The 27,077-nt window shown below is 46.5% G+C and overlaps 1 protein-coding gene and 2 pseudogenes across 1 annotated transcript; 2 read left to right on the forward strand and 1 right to left on the reverse strand.

Annotated features, from left to right (window-relative positions):
* Positions 1-20,969, reverse strand: part of LOC125531672 (ubiquinol oxidase 4, chloroplastic/chromoplastic-like) — a 70,223-nt pseudogene extending 49,254 nt beyond the window's left edge.
* Positions 11,387-14,966, forward strand: LOC125538299 (exocyst complex component EXO70A1-like; annotated as a pseudogene).
* On the forward strand, positions 16,425-19,252 carry LOC125538298 (uncharacterized). Its single transcript, XM_087539349.1, has 5 exons — positions 16,425-17,306; positions 17,985-18,066; positions 18,172-18,227; positions 18,289-18,302; positions 18,370-19,252. Exons 1-5 carry the CDS (start codon positions 16,425-16,427, stop codon positions 19,250-19,252), a joined length of 1,917 nt encoding a protein of 638 aa, XP_087395475.1.
* Positions 20,970-27,077: the final 6,108 nt, after the last annotated feature.

Below are 27,077 nucleotides of genomic sequence, written 5' to 3' on the forward strand. Positions count from 1 at the left end.
AACTAGGAGACTTGAGGGGGAAGGAAAGAGAGGGAGAGGGAGAGGGAAAGGGGCCCCCCCTCCTAGTCCAATTCGGACTCCCCATGAAGGGGGGGGGCGCCACCTCTTGGGCTTCTGCCCTCTCTCTCCCCTCAGTCCCAATAAGGCCCATTACTTCCCCGGGGGGTTCCGGTAACCCCTCCGGCACTCCGGTTTTATCCGAAATCACCCGGAACGCTTCCGGTGTCCGAATATAGTCATCCAATATATCAATCTTTATGTCTCGACCATTTCGAGACTCCTCGTCATGTCCGTGATCACATCCGGGACTCCGAACTAACTTCGGTACATCAAAATGCATAAACTCATAATAACTGTCATCATAACGTTAAGCGTGCGGACCCTACGGTTCGAGAATAATGTAGACATGACTGTGACATATCTCCGGTCAATAACCAATAGCGGGACCTGGATGCCCATATTGGCTCCTACATATTCTAGGAAGATCTTTATCGGTCAGACCGCATAACAACATACGTTGTTCCCTTTGTCATCGGTATGTTACTTGCCCGAGATTCGATCGTCGGTATCCAATACCTAGTTCAATATCGTTACCGGCAAGTCTCTTTACTCGTTCCGTAATACATCATCTCACAACTAACTCATTAGTTGCAATGCTTGCAAGGCTTATGTGATGTGCATTACCGAGAGGGCCCAGAGATACCTCTCCGACGATCGGAGTGACAAATACTAATCTCGAAATACGTCAACCCAACATGTACCTTTGGAGACACCTGTAGAGCACCTTTATAATCACCCAGTTACGTTGTGACGTTTGGTAGCACACAAAGTGTTCCTCCGGCACACGGGAGTTACATAATCTCATAGTCATAGGAACATGTATAAGTCATGAAGAAAGCAATATCAACATACTAAACGATCGGGTGCTAAGCTAATGGAATGGGTCATGTCAATCAGATCATTCACCTAATGATGTGATCCCGTTAATCAAATAACAACTCTTTGTCCATGGTTAGGAAACATAACCATCTTTGATTAACGAGCTAGTCAAGTAGAGGCATACTAGTGACACTCTGTTTGTCTATGTATTCACACATGTATTATGTTTCCGGTTAATACAATTCTAGCATGAATAATAAACATTTATCATGAAATAAGGAAATAAATAATAACTTTATTATTGCCTCTAGGGCATATTTCCTTCAGTCTCCCACTTGCACTAGAGTCAATAATCTAGTTCACATCGTTATGTGATTAACACCAATAGTTCACATCTTTATGTGATAGGTTCACATCTCCATGTGACTAACACCCAAAGGGTTTACTAGATTCAATAATCTAGTTCACATCGCTATGTGATTAACACCCAAAGAGTGATCATGTTTTGCTTGTGAGAGAAATTTAGTCAACGGGCCTGCCAAATTCAGATCCGTATGTATTTTGCAAAATTCTATGTCTACAATGCTCTGCACGGAGCTACTCTAGCTAATTGCTCCCTCTTTTAATATGTATCTAGATTGAGACTTAGAATCATCTGGATCAGTGTCAAAAAAACTTGCATCGACGTAACCCTTTACGATGAACCTTTTTGTTACGTCCATAATCGAGAAACATATCCTTTATTTCACTAAGGATAATTCTGACCGCTGTCCAGTGATCTACTCCTAGATCACTATTGTACTCCCTTGCCAAATCAGTGTAGGGTATACAATAGATCTGGTACACAGCATGACATACTTTATAGAACCTATGGCCAAGGCATAGGGAATGACTTTCATTCTCTTTCTATCTTCTGCCGTGGTCGGGCTTTGAGTCTTACTCAACTCCCCACCTTGTAATAGAGGCAAGAACTCTTTCTTTGACTGCTCCATTTTGAACTACTTCAAAATCTTGTCAAGGTATGTACTCATTGAAAAAACTTATCAAGCGTCTTGATCTATCTCAATAGATCTTGAAGCTCAATATGTAAGGAGCTTCATCGAGGTCTTTCTTTGAAAAACTCCTTTCAAACACTCCTTTATGCTTTGCAGAATAATTCTACATTATTTCCGATCAACAATATGTCATTCACATATACTTATCAGAAATGTTGTAGTGCTCCCACTCACTTTCTTGTAAATACAGGCTTCACAGCAAGTCTGTATAAAACTATATGCTTTGATCAACTTATCAAAGCGTATATTCCGACTCCGAGATGCTTGCACCAGTCCATAGATGGATCGCTGGAGCTTACACACTTTGTTAGCTCCCTTTGGATCGACAAAACCTTCCGGTTGCATCATATACAACTCTTCTTCCAGAAATCCATTCAGGAATGCATTTTTGACATCCATCTACCAAATTTCATAATCATAAAATGCGGCAATTGCTAACATGATTTGGATAGACTTAAGCATCGCTACGGGTGAGAAGGTCTCATCGTAGTCAACCCCTTGAACTTGTCGAAAACCTTTTGCGATAAGTCGAGCTTTGTAGACAGTAATATTACCGTCAGCGTCAGTCTTCTTCTTGAAGATCCATTTATTCTCAATTGCTTGCCGATCAACGGGCAAGTCAACCAAAGTCCATACTTTGTTCTCATACATGGATCCCATCTCAGATTTCATGGCTTCAAGCCATTTTACGGAATCTGGGCTCACCATCGCTTCTTCATAGTTCGTAGGTTCATCATGATCTAGTAGCATGATTTCCAGAACAGGATTACCGTACCACTCTGGCGCGGATCTTACTCTGGTTGATCTACGAGGTTCAGTAGTATCTTGTTCTGAAGTTTCATGATCATTATCATTAGCTTCCTCACTAATTGGTGTAGGTGTCGCAGAAACAGGTTTCTATGATGTACTACTTTCCAATAAGGGAGCAGGTACAGTTACCTCGTCAAGTTCTACTTTCCTCCCACTCACTTCTTTCGAGAGAAACTCCTTCTCTAGAAAGTATCCATTCTCAGCAACGAATGTCTTGCCTTTGGATCTGTGATAGAAGGTGTACCCAACTGTCTCCTTTGGGTATCCTATGAAGACACATTTCTCCGATTTGGGTTTGAGCTTATCATGATGAAACTTTTTCTTATAAGCATCGCAACCCCAAACTTTAAGAAACGACAACTTTGGTTTCTTGCCAAACCACAGTTCAGATTATGTCGTCTCAACGGACTTAGATGGTGTCCTTTTTAACGTGAATGCAGCTGTCTTTAATGCATAACCCCAAAAACGATAGTGGTAGATCGGTAAGAGACATCATAGATTGTACTATATCCAATAAAGTACGGTTATGACGTTCGGACGCACCATTATGCTGTGGTGTTCCAGGTGGCGTGAATAGTGAAACTATTTCACATTGTTTTTAACTGAAGGCCAAACTCGTAACTCAAACACTCTTCTCTACGATCAGATCGTAGAAACTTTTATTTTCTTGTTACGATGATTTTTCACTTCACTCTAAAATTCTTTGAACTTTTCAAATGTTTCAGACTTATGTTTCATCAAGTAGATATACTTATATCTGCTCAAATCATCTGTGAAGATCAGAAAATAATGATACATGTCGCGAGCCTCAATTTTCATCGGACCACATACATCAGTATGTATGATTTCCAACAAGTCTGTTGCTCGCTCCATTGTTCCAAAGAACAGAGTCTTAGTCATCTTGCCCATGAGGCATGGTTCGCAAGCATCAAGTGATTCATAATCAAGTGATTCCATAAGCCCATCGGCATGGAGTTTCTTCATGCGCTTTACACCAATATGACCTAAACGGCAGTGCCACAAGTAAGTTGCACTATCATTATTAACTTTGCATCTTTTGGTTTCAATATTATGAATATGTGTATCACTATGATCGAGATCCAACGAACCATTTTCATTGGGTGTGTAACCATATAAGGTTTTATTCATGTAAACAGAACAACAATTTATTCTCTTACTTAAATGAATAACCGTATTGCAATAAACATGATCAAATCATATTCATGCTCAACGCAAACACCAAATAACACTTATTTAGGTTCAACACTAATCCCGAAAGTATAGGGGAGTGTGCGATGATGATCATATCAATCTTGGAACTACTTCCAACACACATCGTCACTTCACCCTTGACTAGTCTCTGTTTATTCTGCAACTCCTGTTTCGAGTTACTACTCTTAGCAACTGAACCAGTATCAAGTACTGAGGGGTTGCTATAAACACTAGTAAAGTACACATCAATAACATGTATATCAAATATACTTATGTTCACTTTGCCATCCTTCTTATCCACCAAATACTTGGGGTAGTTCCGCTTCTAGTGACCAATCCCTTTGCAGTAGAAGCACTTAGTCTCAGGTTTAGGACCAGACTTGGGCTTCTTCACTTGAGCAGCAACTTGCTTGCTGTTCTTCTTGAAGTTCCCCTTCTTCCCTCTGCCCTTTTCTTGAAACTAGTGGTCTTGTCAACCATCAACACTTGATGTTTTTCTTGATTTCTACCTTCGTTGATTTCAGCATCACGAAGAGCTTGGGAGTTGTTTCCGTTATCCCTTGCATATTATAGTTCATCACGAAGTTCTACTAACTTGGTGATGGTGACTAGAGAATTCTGTCAATCATTATCTTATCTGGAAGATTAACTCCCACTTGATTCAAGTGATTGTAGTACCCAGACAATCTGAGCACATGCTCACTAGTTGAGCGATTCTCCTCCATCTTTTAGCTATAGAACTTGTTGGAGACTTCATATCTCTCAACTCGGGAATTTGCTTGAAATATTAACTTCAACTCCTGGAACATCTCATATGGTCCATGACGTTCAAAACGTCTTTGAAGTCCCGATTCTAAGCCATTAAGCATGGTGCACTAAACTAACAAGTAGTCATCATATTGAGCTAGCAAACGTTCATAACGTCTGCATCTGCTCCTATAATAGGTCTGTCACCTAGCGGTGCATCAAGGACATAATTCTTCTGTGCAGCAATGAGGATAAACCTCAGATCACGGATCCAATCCGCATCATTGCTACTAACATCTTTCAACACAATTTTCTCTAGGAACATATCAAAATAAACACAGGGAAGCAACAAGGCGAGCTATTGATCTACAACATAATTTGCAAAATACTACCAGGATTAAGTTCATGATAAATTTAAGTTCAATTTAATCAAATTACTTAAAGAACTCCCACTTAGATAGACATCCCTCTAATCTTCTAAGTGATCACGTGATCCAAATCAACTAAACCATAACCGATCATCACGTGAACTGGATTAGTTTTCAATGGTGAACATCATTATGTTGATCATATCTACTATATGATTCACGCTCGACCTTTCGGTCTCCGTGTTCCGAGGCCATATCTGCATATGCTAGGCTCGTCAAGTTTAACCTGAGTATTCTGCGTGTGCAAAACTAGCTTGCACCCGTTGTAGATGGACGTAGAGCTTATCACACCCGATCATCACGTGGTGTCTGGGCACGACGAACTTTGGCAACGGTGCATACTCAGGGAGAACACTTCTTGATAATTTAGTGAGAGATCATCTTATAATGCTACCGTCAATCAAAGCAAGATAAGATGCATAAAAGATAAACATCACATGCAATCAATATAAGTGATATGATATGGCCATCATCATCTTGTGCTTGTGATCTCCATCTCCGAAGCACCGTCATGATCACCATCGTCACCGGCGCGACACCTTGATCTCCATCGTAGCATCGTTGTCGTCTCGCCAATCTTATGCTTCCACGACTATCGCTACCGCTTAGTGATAAAGTAAAGCATTACAGCGCGATTGCATTGCATACAATAAAGCGACAACCATATGGCTCCTGCCAGTTGCCGATAACTCGGTTACAAAACATGATCATCTCATACAATAAAATTCAGCATCATGTCTTGACCATATCACATCATAGCATGCCCTGCAAAAACAAGTTAGACGTCCTCTACTTTGTTGTTGCAAGTTTTACGTGGCTGCTACGGGCTTAAGCAAGAACCAATCTCACCTACGCATCAAAACCACAATGATAGTTTGTCAAGTTGGTGCTGTTTTAACCTTCGCAAGGACCGGGCATAGCCACACTCAGTTCAACTAAAGTTGGAGAAACTATCACCCGCAAACCACCTATGTGCAAAGCACGTCGGGAGAACCGGTCTCGCGTAAGCGTACGCGTAATGTTGGTCCGGGCCACTTCATCCAACAATACCGCCGATCCAAAGTATGACATGCTGGTAAGCAGTATGACTTATATCGCCCACAACTCACTTGTGTTCTACTCGTGCATATAACATCAACACATAAAAACTTGGCTCTGATACCACTGTTGGGGAACGTAGTAATTTCAAAAAAATTCCTACGCACACGCAAGATCATGATGATGCATAGCAACGAGAGGGGAGAGTATGATGTACGTACCCTTGTAGATCAACTGACGCTCCCCGGGCTCCGATCCAGCAAAGCTTCAGGGATGAGTTCTGTTAGCACAACGGCGTGGTGACGATGATGATGTTCTACCGACGCAGGGCTTCGCCTAAGCACTACAACGATATGATCGAGGTGGAATATGGTGGCAGGGGGCACCGCACACGGCTAAGGAACGATCACGTTGATCAATTGTGTGTTCTAGGGTGCCCCCTGCCCCTGTATATAAAGGAGCAAGGGGGAGGCCGGCCGGCCCTATGGGGCGCGCCAAGGGGAGGGGGAGTCCTCCTCCTAGTGGGAGTAGGACTCCCCTTTCCTAGTCCAACTAGGAGACTTGAGGGGGAAGGAAAGAGAGGGAGAGGGAGAGGGAAAGGGGCCCCCCCTCCTAGTCCAATTCGGACTCCCCATGAAGGGGGGGGCGCCACCTCTTGGGCTTCTGCCCTCTCTCTCCCCTCAGTCCCAATAAGGCCCATTACTTCCCCGGGGGGTTCCGGTAACCCCTCCGGCACTCCGGTTTTATCCGAAATCACCCGGAACGCTTCCGGTGTCCGAATATAGTCATCCAATATATCAATCTTTATGTCTCGACCATTTCGAGACTCCTCGTCATGTCCGTGATCACATCCGGGACTCCGAACTAACTTCGGTACATCAAAATGCATAAACTCATAATAACTGTCATCGTAACGTTAAGCGTGCGGACCCTACGGTTCGAGAATAATGTAGACATGACTGTGACATATCTCCGGTCAATAACCAATAGCGGGACCTGGATGCCCATATTGGCTCCTACATATTCTAGGAAGATCTTTATCGGTCAGACCGCATAACAACATACGTTGTTCCCTTTGTCATCGGTATGTTACTTGCCCGAGATTCGATCGTCGGTATCCAATACCTAGTTCAATATCGTTACCGGCAAGTCTCTTTACTCGTTCCGTAATACATCATCTCACAACTAACTCATTAGTTGCAATGCTTGCAAGGCTTATGTGATGTGCATTACCGAGAGGGCCCAGAGATACCTCTCCGACGATCAGAGTGACAAATCCTAATCTCGAAATACGTCAACCCAACATGTACCTTTGGAGACACCTGTAGAGCACCTTTATAATCACCCAGTTACGTTGTGACGTTTGGTAGCACACAAAGTGTTCCTCCGGCACACGGGAGTTACATAATCTCATAGTCATAGGAACATGTATAAGTCATGAAGAAAGCAATAGCAACATACTAAACGATCGGGTGCTAAGCTAATGGAATGGGTCATGTCAATTAGATCATTCACCTAATGATGTGATCCCGTTAATCAAATAACAACTCTTTGTCCATGGTTAGGAAACATAACCATCTTTGATTAACGAGCTAGTCAAGTAGAGGCATACTAGTGACACTCTGTTTGTCTATGTATTCACACATGTATTATGTTTCCGGTTAATACAATTTTAGCATGAATAATAAACATTTATCATGAAATAAGGAAATAAATAATAACTTTATTATTGCCTCTAGGGCATATTTCCTTCATTCTCTTGGTTCGCGCCGAGGGGCCGCGCGTCTTGGTGCCAAGGCGCCGTCTTGGTGCAGAGGTGGCGGAGGCGCTCCGTGGGCTACATCACCCGCAGCTGGTGGTGGGTGAGGCAGCGAGAGGGACGGTGCGGGAGAGCCCCCAGCGGCGCTGACGAGCTCGGTGATGCGGTCCAACCAGTCCTCGTAGAGGTCGTCGACCGGGCGGTAGCGCAGGAGCTCGCGTTCCATGAGCAGCGCGGCCTGCGCATCCATAGGCGCGCGTCGAGCGTGAGACGATGAGCCAGCCAGCGTCAGCGACGGGGTGCAGCGAGGATGCTTGCTGCTCGTTTCCCGCGGGGCCAGTGGCGGCGTTGGCGGTGGCTGACAGAGGACGACGGGGAGGCCCGCCGACAGGGGCTGTCTGAGCGAAACGGGCGGCGAGGGCGGCCCGACGCTCGGCGCGGACTCGACGTGCGTCTGCCATGGACGCGGTGGGGCAGCGGAGCGTGGACCGACGGAAGGAAAGCTTCAACGCACCCTACCTGGCACGCCAAATGTCTGATCACGGGTTTCGGAAAAACCCTTGAGGTTCGAACACTGGGGTGTGCACGAAGATCTCTCGCCCCTAGCTCACGCTCTCACCGCAATCTCAAAGCTCAGCTCGGCGAACCCGAAGAACAAGGGACACAAGAGTTTATACCGGTTCAGGCCACCGATGTGGTGTAATACCCTACTCCAGTGTGGTGTGGTGGATTGCCTTGTAGGCTGAAGATGAACAAGAACAAAGGAAGAACACCCTCCTGAGGAGAGGTGTTCTTGAGCTCGGTGAGCTGGTGTGTGTGAGGATGGAATGGATCCGATCCAAAATGAGTTACCTTCTACGGTGGTGGCTAGTCCTATTTATAGAGGCTCTGATTCTCTTCCCAAATGTTAGGCGGGAAGGGATCCCACAACGGCCAATTTGAAGGGGGACAGCTAGTACAAGCTATCCTGACAAAAGGTGGTCTTCGACTGTCAAAGGCTCTGGTGGTGACGCCGTCATGGGCTCCGCGATGAACTTCGTCCTGCCGTCCTACTAGTCTCGGTCTCGTTGCACCGATATGGAAATCTTTGCCTGATGCCTCGGGACTCCTCGCCTACTCCTGCTCCTTTAGCACTGAAGAGGAAACCAGTACTCTGCACCCACTGGCGCCCGCCTGGTGCCCGCCTGCCTTGGTCGTCATGGCTCACGTCACGTGAACCTCACGAGGTGCCCCCGCCTTGATCTCTCTACTCCTCGCGAGTCGGCCTAGTGAGGTCGTCCTTGAGGAGGTCTTGTGTCGTCTGCCTCACGAGGGTCGACCCCTCGTGAGGGTCTTGAGTGTTTGCTGGTGAAGATGGGCCATACAGGGCCGCTGGTGGAGCCACGCCATGGGCCGTAGGCAGGCAAGTCTGGGGACCCCCATTCCCAGAACGCCGACAGCGGTTGACCATGAGATCTAACCCTTTGACTTTCCATGGACGGGCTTTGACCACTGGACCTTTCCACCCAGTTGTGTTAGGTCAGCCCATAGGAACACCTGGGGCAACTTCCGGGCCAAACCCACAGCAAGATCCCCTTCATATAGACCCGACGCGTCCGTTTCCCCCTCCAGGTGCCGGCGGCGGCGCCGTCCGTGAGAGGGGCCACACCCTGGAGACGCGTGCCGCCTCTTCTGACATGCCATCACACCACCCCGCATGTATGAGGGCCCAGTGTGACGCTCCGATGGCATTGCTACCCCTAGGGCCCCCGTCCCGCCTAACCCTGGAGCGGTAGACCCCGAGATCTAGCCCTTTGACTTTCCACGGACGGGCTTTGACCGGTGGACCTTTCCACCCGGTTGTGTTAGGTCAGCCCATAGGAACACGTGGGAGCAACATCCGGGCCAAACCCACAGCAAGATCCCCTCCGTGTAGACCTGACGCGGCCGTTTCCCCCCTCCAGGTGTCGGCGGCGACGCCGTCCGTGAGGGGGGCCACACCCCGGAGACGCGTGCCGCCTCTTCAGACATGCCACCACACCTCTGCATGTATGAGGACCCGGTGCGACGCTCCGGTGGCATTGCTACTCCCTGGCCCCCGTCCCGCCTAACACTGGAGTGGTTGACCACGAGATCTAGCCCTTTGACTTTCACGGGCAGGCTTTGAGCGGTGGACCTATCCATCCGGTTGTGTTATGTCAGTGCATAGGAACACGTGGGAGCAACATCCGGGCCAAACCCACAGTAAGATCCCCTCCTTGTAGACCCGACGTGTCCCTTTCCCCCCTCTAGGTGTCGGCGGCGGCGCCGTTCGTGAGGGGCGCTACACCCCGGAGATGCGTGCCGCCTCTTCAGACATGCCACCACACCACCCGGCATGAATGAGTGCCTGGTGCGATGCTCCGGTGGCATTGCTACCCCGAGGGCCCCCGTCCCGCCTAACCCTGGAGCGGTTGACCACGAGATCTAGCCTTTTGATTTTTCCACGAATGGGCTCTGACCAGTGGACCTCTCCACCCGGCCCGGTTGTGTTAGGTCAGCCCATAGGAACACGTGGGAGCAACATTCAAGCCAAACCCACAGCAAGATCCCCTCCGTGTAGACCCGATGCGTCCGTTTCGCCCCTCCAGGTGACGGCGGCGGCGCCATCCGTGAGGAGGGCCACACCCCGAAAATGCGTGCCGCCTCTTCAGACTTGCGACCACACCACCCGGTTGTGGTAGGTCATCCCATATATAGAAACACTTGGGAGCAACGTCCCCTCCGCATAGACCCGATGCAGCTGTTTCCCCCCTCTAGGTGCCGGTCGGCGGCGGCACAGTCTGTGAGGGGGGTCACACCCCTCCGTATAGAATCGAAAAATAATGTATGTATGCTTATATTAACACATGCTCCATGTAAGTTGGTCAAATAATAATACGTAAAAAAACATAAAAATTATATATGAAATGCAAAAAAAATATCGGCATAGCTGCGGCCAGGGGCAGATGGACGGCGCGCCGTGGATCGATGACGTGTCATCTATGCCGTCGGCATAGGTCTTGGTCGGTGCGCTTTGGATCGATGACGTGGCACCCCTATGTATGCCGACGGCCGCCCGTCTCCGCCGTTGGCATAGATCAGACGCCGTTAGCTGCCTGTCACGAGCGGGGTCGCCGGCCACGCAGCTATCCCGACGGCAACTGTAGGCGTAGCCTGGGCTAAGACGACGGCTTTTCTGTGCCGACGGGGGCCGTCGGCATAGCTGGGGATAGCCCGACGGCCAGTTTAGGCCGACGGCCTAGACCCGGTTGTCGGCATAGCCTGGAGTAGACTGGAGTTAATACCATGTTCATTCTTGAGCCAGAGTCACAATCTCCGCAACATGTATCTTCATCACAGATTTGCGAATGGTTTTTCAACAGAGAAAAAAGAAGTTGCGAAGCACGAAGACTTTCCCTTCAACAGACATCAAAACCCTTCATGTTGCACAACCCACAATGCAGCTGAATTACAACGCGCTCATGACCTGCATTGTGAGGCTACGATGCATTTACTTATACAACTATTTTTTACTCTGCAAGATTCACCAGTGCGAAAGTCTGGCTAGTGTCATCAATCCGAACTGGTGGATCCGAACTGCTGGAGCAGGAATCAGGGCATGTACAATGGAGGCAGCACCTAGGTGCTGCCCCATGCCTCCACGAGTGCAAAAACTGGGGAGGATCATGGTTTCATCTAGCAGCTGCCCAATGTGTGGTCCCAAGCTACCATCATTGATGAGCTCCATTTTCATTTCTCTCCTCAGCAGTTTTACCCATTGTAGGAATAGTAGAAGCGGCACATCACACTGGTTTGCTTTTCCCTCTCTTTTCCTACCATTCTTGGCGAGGAGACTAGTTCTTCTGGAAGAGACCGCTTTGGCCTGCAAGCAGCATGCTGGACCATCTGAAACTACGTGTATAGCTGGGGCATCACTCCACGGTGGAGCATTGGCCATGCCATCAGTAGCTCGGCTAACAATCTGCTACAGCGCCAGTGCGGTCGTCTGTCGCTGTCATGCGCTTCTGGCAATCAGTGTTTTTATTCTAAATTATAATAGAAACTCTCATTGAAACCACCGTTGTATTATTGGCAGCTACTGTCGATTCCGAACCGGCACTTCTCATAGTTTTCTTCCCTGCCAATCTTTTCCACCTCTGCAAAGAATGCGCATGCTGTTCTAAAAAAAAGAATGCGCATGGTGGCAGTGCACCTGTCAAGCGTGTTTAGCGATCTCAGAGAGCTATTTCAGGGTAACAGCACACCGGGACTGAGCTCGCTTCCGTGCCGGAGGAGAGCAAGTCGGGGCAGATTGCTTCAATTACGGAGGAGAGCACCAACGGCTTCATGAATGCCTTGCCGCCGCCCAACTCCTACCGCGATTCAATCTGGAGCGTCAGCATTGTCTGCCCCAAGTGGCGCATCAGATCGGCTCTTTCCTCCCAGTCCGGTCAGAGTGGATCCAACTACGACTCCAGCAGCTCCGGTGCCTCGAGGTCTAACAACTCCAGCTACTCCTCCAACACGGCATCCGTCGGCTCAGCGGACTTGGGTACCAGGGAGCTCACGAAGATTGCTCGCAGAATGATCAGCGACGGTTACACCCAGCGCATGGTACGGGCATTCCACACCGTTCCAGCTCCAACATAGATCTGAGCATTGGCCCCAAGAAATGGTCAAGAGGTGGATGGTCTCCAGTATCGACCAAGAGTTGATTGCCACCCGCAGCTGCGCGCCAGCGGCCGCACGGTTTGCCATAGCGAGCGTCTCAGCGATGCTCGTCTTTGTCGATGCCATCGCCCAGGTTCACAGGGAGGAGAATTTACAAGCCAGGCTACAAATGTATATGTGCGTCTGCAGCGCATCTGCCATGTTTATGATGCACGCAGCCTCTTCGGGTATTTTCAACAAGATATGCGGCAGACTGGAACCATCAAACACGCGCCATCTCGTCCCTCCCGAGTCGCCCCGTGCGGCGGCTGGGAGGCCCCATATCCCGTCGCCCCCGACTCCCCCTCTCGCCGTCCCCCTCCTCGCCGCCGCCCGAGGGCGCGGCCAGGCAAAGCCTTGCCGTCGCCAGCGGCGGCGGGGACTAGGTGCCCTCCCGCTCGTGAGGAGCTGGCACGGGCCGGCGCCCCTGGGCCGGAGCGTGGCGTGCGACCGGACGTCACGACGGGGGCTGGCGGCGCTCCGGCGATTCCATTCCCCAGGGCAGGCGGCTTCAAGATCTGGAGCGCCACGGTCTCCATGGCGGCGGCGGCGTGACTAGATTGGCGGCGGCGCGGCCGGATCTGGGCTCGGGCGTGAGCTTGGTGTCCGGGTCATGGTCGGCGCGATGGATAGTGCGACATGTCGGCAGCTGGACGGATCTGCGGGATTCCATCTGTGTCTGATCCTTGACAACCCAGGCAACTCTGAGGGATACCCTAGATCTCCATGGGATCGAGAGATGACGGTGCTCTTGCACCGTAGTCCCTCTTCAGGTCATCGTTTTGGAGTTTGCTACGGTCGAAGGAACCAGCGAGGCCGGCGGCGTACGTTCGGTGGCGCAACTGCCGATGAAAATCACGCCGACTACGGTCATGGCGGACGATGGCGGCGTCTTTGATGTCGTTTCCTTGTCGAGGCATCGTTGTTGCAGTTGGGGTCATCAGGCTCGCGATGCTTCGGGGGAAACCCAAGATCTGGTCTCCCGGATCGGACGATGATAGCGTTCTTAGTAGCGCTTTCCCTCATGGGGGCATCGTTTTGGAGCAAGTGATGGCTGGAGGAGACAAGAGGAGGAGCGGTGCTTCATCACACACATTGATGGTGTCGGATCTCGATGGCATGGCGCTCTGGAGATTAGGCGTCTGATGTGCGATGATGGACTCAGCGCAGGAGGTCGACACTGTCTGGCATCGTGGTGGCGTCGGCGGCAGCTAGATCGGGCAACGTTCATGCAGCAGTACAGCTCTGAAGATGGATTGGTGGCAGGTGGCTGCGGCGGCCTCATATCCGGCAGGCGTCCTGGTTGAGGAGCATGCCGGACTGGTGGGTGCCCATACCCGGCAGCCGTCCTGGTTGGGACCTCAGGTCTTAAATGTTAGGTTTGGCTGCGAGGTCTGTTTGGTATTAGGCCCAGACTATCAGCATCCCTTCATCAATTGGATAGGAGTAGCGACACTTTTGTTGCCTAACGGTGGCTTCAGTCTTACTATTGTATGACTTTGTAAGGTTTTGTGTGAATAATTAATAAAATGGCTGCATGCATTGTCCAGATGCAGAGGCCGGGGATCCTCCTTCATTTTTTAAAAAAAATGCAGCAGACTGGAGAGCCAAGAGAACAGGTTAATCGAGTCGATATGTGACACGATGGTGTGGCTGAGGCAGACACTCATGGAGGACGTTAACTCGTGGGCCACCGAGATTCCGCGAGGAAGAGGCGAGGTTCATAAAAACACCCGTATGGTGGTGGATTACCTAACACTGATGAAGAAAGCACATGCTTTGGCGCAGAAGAACTCCACACAGAGCTACAACACAAAAAAGCTTCGACAACTGATAGATTACACCATCGATAATCTGAACAATTTGCTTCTGCGAAAATCAGAGTTGTGCTCGGATCCAAGCCTCAGGTATTTGTTCCTGCTCAACAATTCATATTTCCTAGCGCAAACGGTGTCTGAGACATCGGTATCCTTAAATCATGAGTTGTCGGGTGGACACCAAAGAGGACTTAAACTGAATCCTGAATGTGAGCAGTACATGGATAGCTATCTCGATGTTTCTTGGGGCCATGCGTTGTCCTTTATACCAAAATCAAATTTTCACGGACCACTTCGCCGTTGGATCCACACGACTTCAATGGCTAAATTTCAGCCGGCGTTTGATAATATGTACCAGGCTTAGAAATTCTGGAAGGTTCCGGATCCCAGCCTCCGATCCTTTCTGCGGGAAACTATCACCAACAGAGTCATTTCAGCTTAGAATGACTACCTCAAGGAATATCCAGAGCTAGAAAAGAGAGTGTTTTTTCATAGCTCGAGCTCCATGTGACCTCCTATCTAGACCATTGAGTCCCATCGAGATACGTGCAAGAAACTGACATGTAAACAGTGCATCAGCAAGATGCATGCACTCAAATTTGTTTGACGGTCACTAATCTCCTCGCACCAATTGTGGCCGGCATCTCGACAAGTCATGTCCGCTACAGTGTCACATGCGCATGCATGCACGGTGCTGAAGCAATAAAGAAAAGTTAGAGAGAGTGTCTTGCATGCAGATGTCATTGTCTTGTATGGAAATGTGAGCTGAGAGAGTAAGGCGTCTACTTTTCTAGATTTGAAATCATTTTTACACAAAGCTGTATGCACTACAAGTAATTCAGTCTACCAAAATTGCATACGGTTCACAGAAGATCCAACTGAAAATCCATTTTGACTTTTCTACCTTTCTTTGTGTCACTGGCTATCTCCAATTCTCCATCACGTGCTTGTATAGTGCGTTGCATCAACACAATCTCTCTTGCACCGCATCAACACATCTCTCTCCTACTATTTCTTCCCCTCTCTACTGGAGACTCTCACGTGTCCACAGTGATCGTCCCTAGCAAAAGTCAGCTCACTCTCTCACTCTCTCTCTCTCCCTTTCACGTCCTCCTGCGGGTTGAATAGGATATTATGGCAGCTGATAAGACGGCACAAAGGGAAGTGTGAGGGGCGACCGAGAGACACGAGTCGAACAGGTTTCATATGATGCCAGAAATAGGAGGACCCACATGGACTAGCATGCAGGCCTAGCATGCTTAGTTACTGCTTATCAGGACAGGACCGGGCCTGCAAATGACAGCTCCACGCTCCTGATGCTCCTTTCTAGCGCACATCTCGAAGCAAACAAACGGTCTAGATAGGAGGGACCGTGGAGCTCGAGCTAGGAAGAAACTTTGCGGCTAGAAATGGCGGAAGCAGTGGTCCTCAAGTCATGGAGGAGATGTTGGGAGAGCTGTTTGAAGCCCCAAAGGTAAGGCCACCTACAAGAAGATCTTCTGTCCCGTCCAACGCATAACGCAGTCCTCTCCTCCACTTGGAGACAGAGTTTGTCTCTAAAAAAACCTGGAGAGCATTGCTCAAGGAAAAAAAAACTTCAGACGAAGTAGACCATATGGCAAATTGACAGCCGCTGTCCCGGAAGTAGCTCGGCCTCGCCGCTAAGCTCAACTCAGCGGAGCGGCAGCTCGATCCGTTCGCCCAGGAGCTCGCCACGCCGTGGGCTTTGACCACCGTTTCATCGACGGCGGGTGGGGCTGAAGGAGATGCACCAGGCGTAATGCTAAGTGCTAACAGCTGCTAGTAGTCGCTGTCATGCGGTCCCGACACTCGGTGTTTTGTAATAAATTATAATGGAAACTCCCATCGAAATTATCGCCACATCATCGGCCATTAGTGTTGATTCCGGGCCGGCACTTCTCATAGTTTGCTCCCCTCCCAATCTTTTCGAGCTTTACAAAGTAGCAGCATGGCGGACCACGTGTATACTAGTCTCAGGGTCCTATTACAAAGTAGCAGCACAGACACGGAGGGGCAGCTTGCTTCCGTGCCAGAGGAGAGCCGAGAGCTATTCCAAGGTAGCAGCACGCCGTCGCGGCTTGCCTCCGTTCCGGAGGAGAGCACCACCGGCTTCACGGATGCCTTCGGCCCGCCGCCCAACTCCTACCGTGACTCAATCCGGAGCGTCAGCGTCGTCTGCTCCGACTGGCGCATCAGATCGACGTTCTCCCGTCAGAGCGGATCCAGCGACTCTGGTGCCTCGAGGTCGAGGTCCAACACCTCCGGCTCCTCCAACTCAGTGTCCGTCGGCGCAGCGGACATGGGTACCATCAAGCTCACGAAGATTGCTCAGAGAATGATCAGCGACGGCTACACGGAACGCATGGTACAAGCATTCCACACCGTATCTCTCGCGCAAACATTTGGCAAGGATCCTTCGCTGAGGAATTGGTTCGCCGAGCTGGACGTCGACTGGGTTCTCGATATATGCCTGCAGCTCCATCTGCAAGAGGCATCCACGTACTCGCTCCAAGAATTGGTCGAGAGGTGGATCCGAGCTCTCACCATAATTATTGCCACTTTATCGACCAAAAGCTGGTCACAAGTCACAACCGTCAGCAACACCCCAGCGGCCACACGGTTTGCCACAGTGAGCGTCTCAACAATGCTCGTCTTTGTCGTTGCCATCATTCAGGACCTCCAGGTTAACAGGGAGAAGCTACTAGCCATGCTACAAATGTATATCTGCTTGTGCAGTGCATCAGATGCCATGTCCACAACAGGCCCGGCCCATAGGCCGGGCAAACGGGGCGCCCGCCCTGGGCCCCCGTATGGCAGGGGCCCCGCCCAGGTACTATTTCCTCTCTATAGCATGTAGAAGCCCAGAAAAACGAGAGTAAAGAGGCCCGTTCGGCATCGATCGTTCCCATGCTCGTCGACTCCTCTTCCTCGAATCCCAGAGTCCCACGACAGCGCCGCCGTTCCCGTCTCTGATTCCAAGGTCACAACCGGCCATTAATGGAGACTAAAGGCGCAAATCCGCTCCCCAAGCTGCTATGTTTCCTTCCTCAATGCTCTGCTCATTCCTCATCAGCTAGACATTGGAGACTTGGAAACGGTATTGTGTTGTTCTTCTCTTCCTTCCCATAATCTCGTTCCTTTATTAAATAGCTCCGCCACCTGACGAATCCACATTTGCTCTGCTCTTCAAACTCTGGATCTAAGTGTCCGGAGATTAGGCGTACTTGAAAAGGGGGATTATTCAGTTCATGGTGTCGGGTTCTCGTTCGTGCTGACTGCAACCTGAGGATCTGCTGATCTGGCCATGTACATCCACATCAATCCATATTCAGGTATTTTTGCTCCATGTGTTAATCATTTGTATGCTGCTTGTTCCTGTTTAGTGACATGTCCTCTAGAAAGTATTTATCTAGTACTAACAAAATGAAGATAAAAAGCAGATAGATGAATAGGTAAAATCCCTAAAAGGATCAATTGATAAATTTTACAGAGATGGTAGTTCTTCTAGAGCTCCCCTGGAATTGGTTATCATAATGTTGAAGAGCAACCAACTGAGAATACTGATGCTGATGCTGATGATATGAACGAGGGTGATAATAATTCTATTAAGCATGAAAACGTAGCTCATTTGCCAAATTACAAACCACCGAGTGTTGATGAACCACAACCATTTACTGTTGATATTTTTTATCCAGGACACTGGGACAATCTTGATGATAAGACTAGGGATATTTTAGTTCAGAAGGATCCCGTAAGAAATATTGTAGTTCACTTGATCGATGAATAAATTGTAATGTCAGTTTCGAATACAGATTAAGATCATCAGGCTATGTTATATACTGGATATTTACTTTGCTTTTGAAATAGAAAAATCAAGCTTTTGAGTAAACCAGGGCCCCTTCTTGTTGTCTTGCCCCTGGGCCCCGTATATCTATGGGCCGGCCCTGGTCCACAATGCACGCGGTCTCTAATTGGGATGCCCAAAGCATTTTCAAGGAGATAGGCGACACACTAGAGGGCGAAGTGGGCAAGTTAATGGAGTCCATATGCAAAACGATGAAGCTGCTGCTGAGGTGGACACTCATGGAGGACATTAACTCTTGGGCCACCGAGATTCTGGGAGGAGGAGGCGAAGTTCACAAGAACATCCGGTTGATGGTGGATTATGTAGTGTTGATGAGGAAAGCACGTGCTTGGACGCAGTTGAACACCACACATAGACACAGCACAGAAAATTTTGAAGATATGATAAATCACGCGACCAATTATTTGGAAAATTTGCTTCGAAAATCGGAGCTGTGCTCAGATCCAAGCCTCAGGTATTTGTTCCTGCTCAACAATTCATATTTCATAGGTGATGTGGTGTCTGAGAAACCTGTATCTTTTAATCCTGAGCTGTGGCGTGGACACCAAAGTGGACTTAAACTTACCCCTGAATGTGAGAAATACTTGGATAGCTATCTCGATGTTTCTTGGGAGCGTGTGGTGTCCTATATACCTAAATCGAATTTTCATGGACCGCTCCGTCGTTGGATCAACACCACTTCGCTGGCTAAATTCCATTCAGCATTTGATAACACGTACCAGGCTCAGAAATTCTGGAAGGTGCCGGAACCTCGTCTCCGGTCCTTACTGCAGGAAACTATAATCAAGAGAGTCATTTCAGCTTACAACAACTACCTGAAGGAGCATCCAGAGCTGGAAAAATCCGTTAGTGGCAGAAGCAATTGTCCCAAAGTCATGGAGGAGATGTTGGGAGACCTGTTTGAAGGATGAATACTACTGGAGACATCGACCAAAATCACCCAACATATAAGAGTATAGAGTTCATGTTTCATCATTGTATTTGGAAAGAAAGTCCTTTAAAAATGAAGTTATATTCTGAATTCCGTTGTAGCCTAAGTGTCTTTGTATTTGATTTCGTGATTCCATGCAAAATACTTATGATTATATAACATTTTATGTAAGATTTGTTTTCATCCACTTCAGTGGAACTTGAGCTTGCAGTTGCCAGGGTCACTCTGGAAGTCAAAGTTGCACCCTAAAGAATAGGGAAATTTCACCCCAAAAAATAGTTATATTATTTTCTATGTGGTTGCCCTATTTCTGTATTGAAATTAATTTGCATTCAGTATAAAAATTGTAAGAGGTTATGCATATATGATTTATTGTTATGAACCGTTATAATCCACACCTGCTGAAATAAACACTGTGGATCTACCGTGGTTTTTTTTTTATACACTGCTTTTGAGGCTGCTGTTATGTGAAGGACACTTGGTTGGAGCTAGTGCAACAGGCAAGGTTTTCAATTTCAGTTTAAGTAAAATTTCAGTAGCAACCGATATCACCGAAATTCAGTGAATTTCAATAATTTCAGTTTGCATTTGATCCAAAAGGCTGAAATATTCACTTGAATTTAATCAAATATCTGAATTTTTTTAAAAGTATTTAAAAATATATTTGACCGAAAGGTAAATATTTCAGTGTGCACTAAAATTAATTAAATTCAGTGAATTTCATCAAAATTTCACTGAAAGTGAAAACCATGGCAATAGGAAATTGCCTCAACATCCTGGAAAGGGCAGAGAAGGCCGAGATCTGGCGAATGATGACCAATGCTAAAACTGTTTGGTTGCTGGGTTATCCCTTCTTGGGACAGGGATATCAGTTTTTTGATGTATGCCATCTGTTTGGTTCTTGGGCGATCTGGGATTAGGAGGGATATGGCCAGCTGTCTCAATACACTAGAATGCTGTATATGGTTTGTGGCAGGACAGGGATGCTGTCTCAAGACGTGAACCTGCTGAAGGGCTAAGGGTGCAGAAGTAGTTATATCAGGAAGAGTGGTCGCTCTTTTGTTGCAGTGAAATGCATGATAACAGAATCATGTGGGCGCGCAACAAGATGTAAAACGGACAGGTTGAAAATAAATTCAGAGCTAAAATCTACGTACATCGGGAATCTGGAGCCAGCTGCGTGTATGGGTCACTCACGGTGAGGAAGATGTTGAAGGACTGCTCGAGCCTCACGACCCAGCCGTCGTCCTCCGCTGGAGCCAATGGGTCGTCCTTGGCGCCATCCGGTCCCGAAGGAGAGCCGGCAGCCTCCCTGACGAGGAAGGACTCCACGACGGTGGCCACTTTTGTATCATGCGCCCGCTGTTTCCTCCGCGCGGAAGCTCGACCCCCTTGTGAGCGACACCAAACAAGCAGAAGCTGCAGCGGAACACAGACGCCTAGAGAGGGGAAGGAGGAGGTTGAGGGGGGATCGATTTGAGCGGGTTACCTGGTGTCGAGGACGACGGGACCGGCGTCGAGGGAAGGGAAGGGAAGCAAGGAGGGCGGAGAGCAAGCACCAGGGAGAGGGACCGCGGCCGTGGACGTGAGGTGACACCCGCCATGGACGGCGGCGAGGAGGAAGGCGGCAGGTGGGGCACAAGTGGCCCGGGCCGGTTTGTATACTCGTGCGGGCGCAGTTTTTCTTTCGTGGACATTTGTTCATTTCCATGTTTTTGTTAATTTGCGGATGTAAATGATCTTATGACCTGTAAACTTGCAAAATTTCGTCCAATAATAAGTCATTTGTATGCTCCACGGGAAAACAAAATGAAATGCACATTTACATGGTCTGTTTTACATACTTTTCTCTTACTTTACGTTTCTTATTATAGAACGGTAGCATTTAAATTCATGGTTCTTCCCAAGGGATCATTTTTCCTGTACGCCGCCTAACAAAGGCTATTACAGTCTGCACGAGCAGTTCTTGGCACATAATTTGTCACATGCTAGGCTCAAAGCTTTGTCTTTAGCTTAAAAAGGACACTCGGAGATTTTTTTTTTTGAACTTATGTTTTTTGGAGCTTATATGTACAGTAGATGATGGTAATGAGCGGAGAACCTATTTCACGCTTAAGGCGCCAAATAGTTCTTTAAGCGTACGTGGCGCAGAGCCCCTCCTAGCGAGTGTTCGGCCGACCCATTTAGGGTACTACATTTCTTGAAGCTCCCAACCGGTATTGGGAAGCTTACAGAAGCTTCTCGCCCACTTTTTATTTTTCTGTGTGTGTTCTCTACCAGTTTTTACTAGGTTTTTGTTAGGCTTTTTACAAAAAAAATAAGACTTAAAAGTCCTATTTTTTTTCTAAAATGTGATTTTTCATCAAAATTGTAAACTTTTTTCTTAGTCGTTAACATCTTTTCATATTCTCAAACATTTTTTTAATCAACACTCTTTCAAAATTGCATTTTTTTCAATATCCGTGAATGTTTCACAAATCTACTAAGAAAATATAATTAATTAATAATTCTACGAAAACAATGATTTTTTTCAAATTCATTCAAAACAAATCCATTATATTTATGTACATTTTTAAAATCCAAAATCAAATATTTTATGATTATTTTTCGAAAACCTAGAAAATGGTGGCAGGTTTTGTTTTCCTAGGCTAGGAGCAAAGTCGAGCCAGCCGGGGGAGCCACAGGACCTTCTAGAGGAGTGAGCAAGCTAGGCACCAGCGACACAAAACGAAGAACCATTGGGCCACGGCCCACAAAACTAGCAAGCGAGCGCTATACTAACATCTTGACCGCGGGATCTATATATCGCTTACGGCAACGTGAACGCAGCTCTCGCCTTCGGTGCGATTCTCCTAGACCAGCCCGAGTAGCGATGCTTGTAAGCGTTTGTTTCTCTGGTTTTTGTGGGGTTTTCAGGTAGCGGCGGTTTATTGCAACTATTTACTCGGAAGTTGTTTTGTCTAGTTTTCAATGTTTCTTCCTCGATTCTTTCTTTTAAATTTTATCTATTTTTTTCTTTATTTATTAATGGCGCCAGCAGCAGTGAGTAGCGGTCAAGAAAAAGAAGCGGTAAGAGTAGTTAGAGAGCAAGCAGCGGCTCATCAAACCTTTCAATTTCGGTTACAACTCAAGCGGTTTGTTTCCAAGTAAGGTACTCGAGCAAGCTTTCCTTCTGAAGACAGAGTTTCGGGTGAGCTAGCAAAGAAAGTCAGCAGTTAACCGGAAATTTAGGTCAAATTAGCATTTCATAAGTTTTTGTAAGGCTAGTTATGGGAAGCCGGCCATGGAGAAAGTGAGGAGTCAATCGTCCAATGTTGTGTTAACCCAGGGGGCTGGAAGAGAAGAACCTTAATACTAAACGCTAGAAGAGAAGAACCTTAATACTAAACCAAGTTTCGGAACCTTCTTGGTGACTTCATTGGTTCCCTTCCCCCAATTTGCAAAGGATGATTCCCGTGAAGGTGACGGAAAGCGCTTTATCCAAGGAGCCGGCAAGGATTAGTAGCCAGTAGGCACCAGCTAGGTCGATACATTGGCTCGCTCCTCCCCACTTTTTTCAAGAATGAATGAGCTGCTCAGACCTTCCATTTCTATCAAATGACCCGGCTTCCCCTGGCTCTTCCACCGTCTGGGCTCCCTTTCCTCCCTATATGCTCCCCCGGCGTAGGCCCACCACGGTCCATGCTTGTGGCGTTTTCGCCAGACGGTCTTTGCCAGTAGTGCCAAAAAATATAGAAAATAAAAGATAATAAATAAGAACGGAGTGTTGGCTTCGCTCGCAACATTTTTCATGTTTAGACAAAGTGTGTTGATAGACTTTTTTCCTTTGGGAAAGTGTACCTAGCTCTCCGCCCCCCCCCCCTATTTTTTGTGGGTAAATGCATACGTTGTAGCTAGCTGCTTGGGACACGATGGCCTGCTCCTATTTAGTGCTTCGGGCATCAGTTCGTTTCTTATCAATAACTTGTGCGGACACTCAATTCCTTCTGGCTAGCGAACTAGACAAGCCCAAATCATTTATCTCCCAACACCAGTTTTGGAAACCTTGTGGATGGTTGCCTCTGGGTTTTTTGGGATGGGTTTTTTTATTAGCCAAGAGGTGGCGCAATAGTGTATATCATTATGTGATCAAGTACAAGATACATTTGTGACTTCACAATGTTTAATATTCAGATTGCCTTGCTTAAGCACATGACAGTGATCAGCTAAATGGCATTTGACACTACAAGTCATGTTAGGGCTAACAATGCAATTTGAAGAGTAAGCTATGGCAACATTATTATGACCCCTATTGTTGAGATCCATGGGAATGAATTGTACATTTGTGTGAATGTGACTAGTGGTGGCAAAACAAGCTTGCTAGGTGACTCCTAATCGAAGATCTCTAGACTCTATAGCCTCATCCAAGATTTGATTGTCTTCGTAGAATGTTGTGGCTCCTTCCTTGAGCACAGTAACCACCTGGGCTGCCACCTATAAAGCCAAAGCTTCAGCTTGGTGAGGAGAACAATCTCTCTCTCTCTCTCTCTCTCTCTCTCTCCCCCTTAGAAAGAATGCTATGTTGATTTGTTGGAGATCTTCCTCTGCTTTGGATGGATAGCCCAATCCCTATGATATTCAGCGTCCCTTCTCTCTAGGCCGCATCTATGAAATTTTTGCAGTTTGAAGCAGCAACTGTTATAACTTTTCCATTGCCTTGTTGTTGTCATTGTAAAAACTTGTTAATGTTTGGTAGATTTTGTCCAATGTTTGCTCCTTTGAAATATGTTTGAAGAGCTAATTATTGGTTCTTTAGGATGGCATGCATTGCTTAGTAAACCTGTGTGGGTTTGCTTCTTTTCTAGCAAAAAGTGTGGCATTCTTAGCTTTCCATATGCACCACAAAAAATTCATGATATTTATTAGAGAGGTGGGGCGGTGCCCTAGGTTAAGTAAAACATGAAGAATGGTTGTTATATCACTGGACATATTTAATATAATTTCAGATTTGATGAACCGTGATTGGGATATCTATGTAGCTTTCGCAAAAGGACAGGTAAAAAATAGATGCATGCCATTTTCTTCATGATCACACCTAATACAATTTTTCATGAAGTGATTGGAATATGCTGGAATATTTCCCTGCTCTCATACCTTTTGTGAGTGCTTTTCTCAATAGACTCCAAGTAAAAGTTTGCACTCTAGGCACCATATTGTTTTCCTTCAACACTTGGTTGAGCAATTGTTCAACTTCCTTAGTTACCTGAGTGGTTATAGTTATCTCTTGTTGTTGTAAATTTTGTAGGCATGCCCTATAGGCAGATTTGGATGTGCATTTCCCGACAGGATATTATTTCCAAGATAGAATATCTTCTCCATCTTGCTGAATGATTGCAACTGGTACTTGTAAAATATTGCTAGCCACCTCGTGATAAAAAAAGTATTGATAAAGTTAATATTCCAAACTTTTCGGTTTGGGATCCAGAGGTCTTTAACATGAGAAGGATAAATATATTGTCCTAGCTGAATTTTTAAATGATCGTAAATTGATTGCCAGAAGGGGAACCAATGAGCAGTCCAAATGGATGAATTGACATCATGAATTTGGTAACTTGTATTTGCTTGTAGGATATGACTTACCTTAAGAATGGGAGCCGAAAAGCCTGGTTTTGGAATGCTTGCTTTAGCTCTCCATATAGAAGTGTCTGGGAAATATTTGGATTTCAATACCTTTGGCAGAAAGTTTTGTGGCTCTTTCACAATTCTCCATGCCGTTGAGAGAATGAGTCCTCTATTAATTGCTTGGATATTCCTTACTCCTACGCCTCCTTCAGTTTGGGGGTACAAATGTGCTTCCAGGCTCGCAGACAAAGTGTTTTCTTGGAAGGTTCCTCCTTGATTTCAGACTTGCATGTTACAACAGTTCTTCTTTTTGTTTGTGTTGGGTTTTTCAGTTTTCCTCTTTCCTTTTTCTTTTCCCTTTTTATTTTTTATTCTTAAGTCATATATTTTAAATCCATAAACTTTTTTAAATTCATGAAGATTTTTTGAATCCTTGCTTTTTTTGTATTCATGAACTTTCTTCAAATTCATGATTTATTTTTCATTATTGTGAACCTTTTCAAACTCGTGAATTTTTCTCAAATTTGTGATTTGTTTACAAAGTTTTGAACTTTTTTAAAATCCTTGAGCTTTTTTCAATTTTTGTGATTTTTTCCTCAAATTTTCATGATTTATTTTCAAATTAGTTGACTTTTTAAATTTAGAATTTGTTTTAAAATTCATGAACTTTCATTAAATCTTTGAACATTTTCTAAAATTTTGAATTTTTAATTCACTAGTCAATGTATACGTGCAATGCACGCTAATTTGAAGTATATTAAGTACGTGAGGATATTATTTGCATGTTATTATGTGATTAGCACTATATTTGGCATGAAATTAACTGCGCGCTAAACATGTTGAGCGATCGACATTGAAGCAGTCTAGATCGTTGGATTGACATGATTTGATGACCGAGATTAGTTGGATCTGCCCCTTTGGGTCTTTTTATATTGATATATAGATAAAAATCCTAGGAGTCAGTTTTTACTTTGGTATCTACTGGTTTTTTCTTGAACCAATAGCATGGTCAATGGTTGTGCATCCGATTCCACATGGATGATGAGATAGGGTAGCTCTTTTTTGAAAAGAAAAGAAAAAGACAGTGTAGCACCGATGTCTTCTTGTTGGCATCAAGCATGACGACATTCGCGTGTGTTCACTCCGAGGACGCTAGGCCAACGACCTCGGTAATGTGGTGGATGTTACATCTCTGTTTATGCCGGTGTGGTATGACAATGGAAAAATCGTTAGCCTCTTGACGGCCATGGGGATGGTCTCATGTGGGAATCCGTCTCACCCATCTACTAGTGAATCTCCGGCCTAGTGTGGAGAACTGACAGCCATGACTCAATAGATACGTTTTCAAGCTTATGTTTGGAACACATTGCATGTCTGAGGTGAAACCCCTTGTTCTGGTCTTTGCTATTCGGGATCAACAGTGATGAACTTGCATCGTTATCTTATTGATGACATTGTCTCCTTGATGATGTATTGGCCTTATGTTGTTGGTCTCAGGTATCAGAATGGAAATTCTTGTCCCGATCCTCACCAGTCAGACGTGATAACGACATGGGCGAGACTATCCCTTCTTGAAGACATTGTCACGGAAGAAGTCGGCCTAGTCGCATGTGTTACAATCTTACCTGTAAAGGTTCAACTATAGTTGCCTATGTTTTGTATTTCACTACTTTAACCTTGTTGCCTTGCATTAACTTTAAACAAAATGATTGTGTACATCACTTGATGAGGGTGAGGGTTTGAACCTCCTTTTAGAAAAAAAAAACAACAATGGTGTAGCACTTTCGTTGTTGTCCGGCACCGGCATGCTGTGGATGTGGTTCCTTTGGTGAGGGCAACTTCAATGCACGACCCCAAACAGACATCCGTTTCATTCGCTTTTCGTTCATTTGGGGGTGGCAGTGGGGTGGTGTTCGCCCGGATTTGTGGATACGCCGACCGTGCGCCCAACGCACGGCCACATCTCGGTCGAATACATTTTTTTGCAACACATATCTTTATTTTCATCATTGATTTTTGATACATTGAACCACATCACCAAATCTTGAATAGAATAGCAAGACCAAAGAAAATAAGAATCACAAGAAGACATTTTACAAGATATCAAACTTCCATAACTGCTCCCGTAAGTTGAATTGGTGCCTTCTTAATGCATTTATTGTTGATCTGCGGAGGCTCGATCTCGCGTGCTTCTTTCTTCTTCG

The sequence above is a fragment of the Triticum urartu genome, chromosome 2A (genome assembly GCF_056163025.1).
Source record: "Triticum urartu cultivar PI428250 chromosome 2A, HENAU_Tu73, whole genome shotgun sequence".
Taxonomy (NCBI): Eukaryota; Viridiplantae; Streptophyta; class Magnoliopsida; order Poales; family Poaceae; genus Triticum; species Triticum urartu.

Coding starts and splice junctions, on each gene's coding strand:
- LOC125538298 (XM_087539349.1), top strand. CDS start 16,425: ATGGCGGACCACGTGTATACTAGTCTCAGGGTCCTATTACAAAGTAGC. Junction 17,307..17,984: donor ATGGCAGGGGCCCCGCCCAG/GTACTATTTCCT, acceptor TAGTTCTTCTAG/AGCTCCCCTGGAATTGGTTA. Junction 18,067..18,171: donor TGCTGATGATATGAACGAGG/GTGATAATAATT, acceptor TTTTTTATCCAG/GACACTGGGACAATCTTGAT.